This window comes from Salmo salar, chromosome 14 (assembly GCF_965601325.2).
Source record: "Salmo salar chromosome 14, fSalSal1, whole genome shotgun sequence".
Taxonomy (NCBI): domain Eukaryota; kingdom Metazoa; phylum Chordata; class Actinopteri; order Salmoniformes; family Salmonidae; genus Salmo; species Salmo salar.
In genome coordinates, this window is record NC_138304.1 from 56482485 (window position 1) to 56486655 (window position 4171).

Sequence of the window (4171 nt, forward strand, 5' to 3'; positions counted from 1 at the left end):
GGGTGAGGGGTCAGTTTAGAATTGGGGGTGAGTCTTTGTATTTCGTTTTTTCAATGTTATAATCTCATCCTATTGCTGTTCCTTTGTTCTGTTTCAGGTGCTGCTGTTTCTTTAAGAGGAGGAAGAGGAAAGGCCTCCAGAGACACTAGTGAAGAAGAGGAAAGGCCTCCAGAGACACTAGTGAAGAAGAGGAAAGGCCTCCAGAGACACTAGTGAAGAAGAGGAAAGGCCTCTCGCGACACTAGTGAAGAAGAGGAAAGGCCTCCAGAGACACTAGTGAAGAAGAGGAGGAGGAGGAGTTGTTGGCAACCACACTGACAGAGGGAAGGAAGCAGTACTGAAACTGAGCTGAGCCCAGTACTCTACACCCTCCTCTCTGTCAGTCTCACTCTGCGTGTGTTCAGTTAGAGCGCCCCCTGTCGGCCCTCCTGCAGTACTACAACAGACTGTGATGACCTGCCGCTACAGACGGACAGGACCCAATGGGACAGAACCAGGACTGTCTGTGTTGTTGGACCTGTTTTATATTCTAAACCTGAAGAAGAAGGAAGATTGTAAGGAATAAATGTGTATATTTCTATGAGGATAATGGATGGATGGATGGATGGATGGATGGATGGATGGATGGATGGATGGATGGATGGATGGATGGATGGATGGATGGATGGATGGACGAGGCCTGAAGATGAGCTCATGATGGGTGGATGGACGGACGGACGAGGCCTGAAGATGAGCTCATGATGGGTGGATGGACGGATGGACGGATGGACGGACGGACGGATGGACGGACGGACGAGGCCTGAAGATGAGCTCATGATGGGTGGATGAATGGATAAATGAATGAAGAGAGCCAGGAACGACCTGAGAGATCATAAATAAGAGACTATTAAAGGACAGAGAACAAACTGTTGTCTGTGGTCCATTTTTAACGTGCTGAACATTGACAGAGGAAGACAAGACTAAACTGTAACACAACAATGTGTTACATTTACAAAGTAGTTTTTATTTTATAGTGTGTCATTACAGACAGGAACTCCAGAATAACACAGTGTGTCATTACAGACAGGAACTCCAGAATAACACAGTGTGAATAACACAGTGTGTCATTACAGACAGGAACTCCAGAATAACACAGTGTGTCATTACAGACAGGAACTCCAGAATAACACAGTGCGTCATTACAGACAGGAACTCCAGAATAACACAGTGCGTCATTACAGACAGGAACTCCAGAATAACACAGTGTGTCATTACAGACAGGAACTCCAGAATAACACAGTGTGAATAACACAGTGTGTCATTACAGACAGGAACTCCAGAATAACACAGTGTGAATAACAGTGTGTCATTACAGACAGGAACTCCAGAATAACACAGTGCGTCATTACAGACAGGAACTCCAGAATAACACAGTGTGTCATTACAGACAGGAACTCCAGAATAACACAGTGTGAATAACACAGTGTGTCATTACAGACAGGAACTCCAGAATAACACAGTGTGAATAACAGTGTGTCATTACAGACAGGAACTCCAGAATAACACAGTGCGTCATTACAGACAGGAACTCCAGAATAACACAGTGCGTCATTACAGACAGGAACTCCAGAATAACACAGTGTGTCATTACAGACAGGCACTCCAGAATAACACAGTGTGTCATTACAGACAGGAACTCCAGAATAACACAGTGCGTCATTACAGACAGGAACTCCAGAATAACACAGTGCGTCATTACAGACAGGAACTCCAGAATAACACAGTGTGTCATTACAGACAGGAACTCCAGAATAACACAGTGTGTCATTACAGACAGGAACTCCAGAATAACACAGTGTGTCATTACAGACAGGAAAGAAATACAGAAATACTGAGGATGGATGTGGTGTCTGACAGTGGCTGGTCTCAGGTACTGAGGATGGATGTGGTGTCTGACAGTGGCTGGTCTCAGGTACTGAGGATGGATGTGGTGTCTGACAGTGGCTGGTCTCAGGTACTGAGGATGGATGTGGTGTCTGACAGTAGTGGCTGGTCTCAGGTACTGAGGATGGATGTGGTGTCTGACAGTGGCTGGTCTCAGGTACTGAGGATAGATTGAGAGAAACAGATATTTCATTCTTCTTTAAAATTGCACTTTGGAGAAATAAAGAAAACATGGAATTCTGGGATCATTTACTTTTGAGCAAAGTACTATGGTCCCTGGTCAAAGGTAGTGCACTATAAAGGGAATCGGGTGCCATTTGGGACAGAAACCTATGGGTTTTATGTTGCTTGTCCAAATCAGTTACCTGCAAGTTTTAGTTTGTGCCATTTTAAAAGGATTGGACACCTAAAATGACAGAAAACAAATGACAGAAAATGACAAACCCAAATCTAACTGCCTGTAGCTCAGGCCCTGAAGCAAGGATATGCACATTCTTGCTACCATTTGAAAGGAAACACTTTGAAGTTTGTGGAAATGTGAAATTAATGTAGGAGAATAAAACACAATAGATCTGGTAAAAGATAATACAAAACCAAAAAACATGAGTTATTTTAATTTTATTTTTTTCTCGGAAATGCAGGAGAAAGGCCATCGTTCGTATTGCAGTTTAGGTGCAATTTAAATGTTGGCCACTAGATGGCAGCAGTGTGTGTGCAACGTTTCAGATTGATCCAGTGAAGCATGGCAATACTGGACAATATTATGTGCCGAATTTGGTCAATTGATACATGTTCAAGTACATAACTATGGAGAACATATAAAAATGCTATGGTAATATAACATTTATGTTTACACACCCCCAGGAACGTCATACATGATGGATCATTAGCTTATAGACTAACTTTCACACATCGAGATGGCCAGGGGGGGTTGGGGGATAGGGGTGTGGAGCCAGAGACAGCAGTGGGTTCAATCTGCAGAACCAAGTTCCTACATTTGAATATAAAAATAGATTTTTATCAAACAAAACTATGCTACATTTTATCTCTGGGACTCTCAGAATGACAAATCAGGAGCAAGATTACTGAATGTAAGTACATGATTTACCTTCAGAGGTGAATGTATCAAACCAGTTGCCCTGATACGTTTTTGTTGTTGTTGTGCACTCGCCTCAAACAATAGCATGGTATTTTTTCACTGTAATAGCTACTGTTAATTGGACAGTGAAGTCAGATTAACAAGAATGTAAGCTTTCTGCCCTTATAAGACATGTCTATGTCCTGTAAAGTTTGTTGTTACTTACAACTGTCATGCTAGTCACGTTAGTGCACGTAAGCTCAACTGTCCCAGTGGAGGGACACCGTTCCTGTAGAGGTTTTAAAGTAATACTCCCGAGTGGCACAGCGGTCTAAGGCACTGCATCTCAGTGCAAGAGACGTCACTGCAGTCCCTGGTTTGAATCCAGGCCGCATCGCATCCGGCCGTGATTGGGAGTCCCATAGGGCAGTGCACAATGGGCCCAGCGTCTGGGTTTGGCCGGGGTTGGATGTCATTGTAAATAAGAATTTGTTCTTAAATAATTTGTTCTTACATTTTTTTAATTAATTTTTTTAAATATGTCCCATTTCAAAATACAAAACATGTTTAGGCTTTCATATCTTGTCAATTTTCTAAATGTGTAAGCATTCTCAAAACCTGTTTAAAATCTCTGGTATTATCTAGACAGACAGACTTGTATTGTAAAAACAACTTTATACGGTCGCTTTCCACACAGACCTACGATATTGACATTTTCCTAGTAAAAGTGATGAATAGGTAAGCCAAGGTTATACAGGACAGTCACCTTGTGACAAAATAATCATTATCTTTATTTCAGACTTAAAAACACGAGGAACGCTGACAAAGCTCTTCAGACTAAAGCATGGGATGTACTCTGACCCTGTGTGAGAAATAATTGATCACTGGACTGAATCTAGACTTGAGTAATGAATTCACTTTCAGTATCCAATGAGACATATACATGTATTTCTATTATAGTAGCACAGAAAACTTATACATGTAGTTCTAAACTTCAATCAATCACAGAAATAATATAATGAAAAGTTTAAACAATGTATCTTATCTGATTTTAAATTGAGATGAACTAATGTATCAGGAATTAAGTCATCCCTCTTCCGGAATAACATCAGTCAGCATCACGTGAGAGGAGAGGAGCTCTGAGTTCCTATTGGTCCAGAACGGGGCCTT

General features: G+C 41.8%; 1 protein-coding gene across 4 annotated transcripts in view; it reads left to right on the plus strand.

Moving 5' to 3' along the window:
- LOC106569837 (casein kinase I) overlaps positions 1 to 905 on the plus strand; it is a 57498-nt gene extending 56593 nt beyond the window's left edge. For all 4 annotated transcript variants that reach the window (XM_045694567.2, XM_045694569.2, XM_045694568.2 and 1 more), the window contains one exon: positions 98 to 905. In XM_045694567.2, coding sequence (XP_045550523.1) covers positions 98 to 149 — 52 coding nt within the window. In that variant the 3' untranslated portion in view covers positions 150 to 905. The remainder of the gene's footprint in view (positions 1 to 97) is intronic.
- The last annotated feature ends 3266 nt before the right edge of the window (positions 906 to 4171 follow it).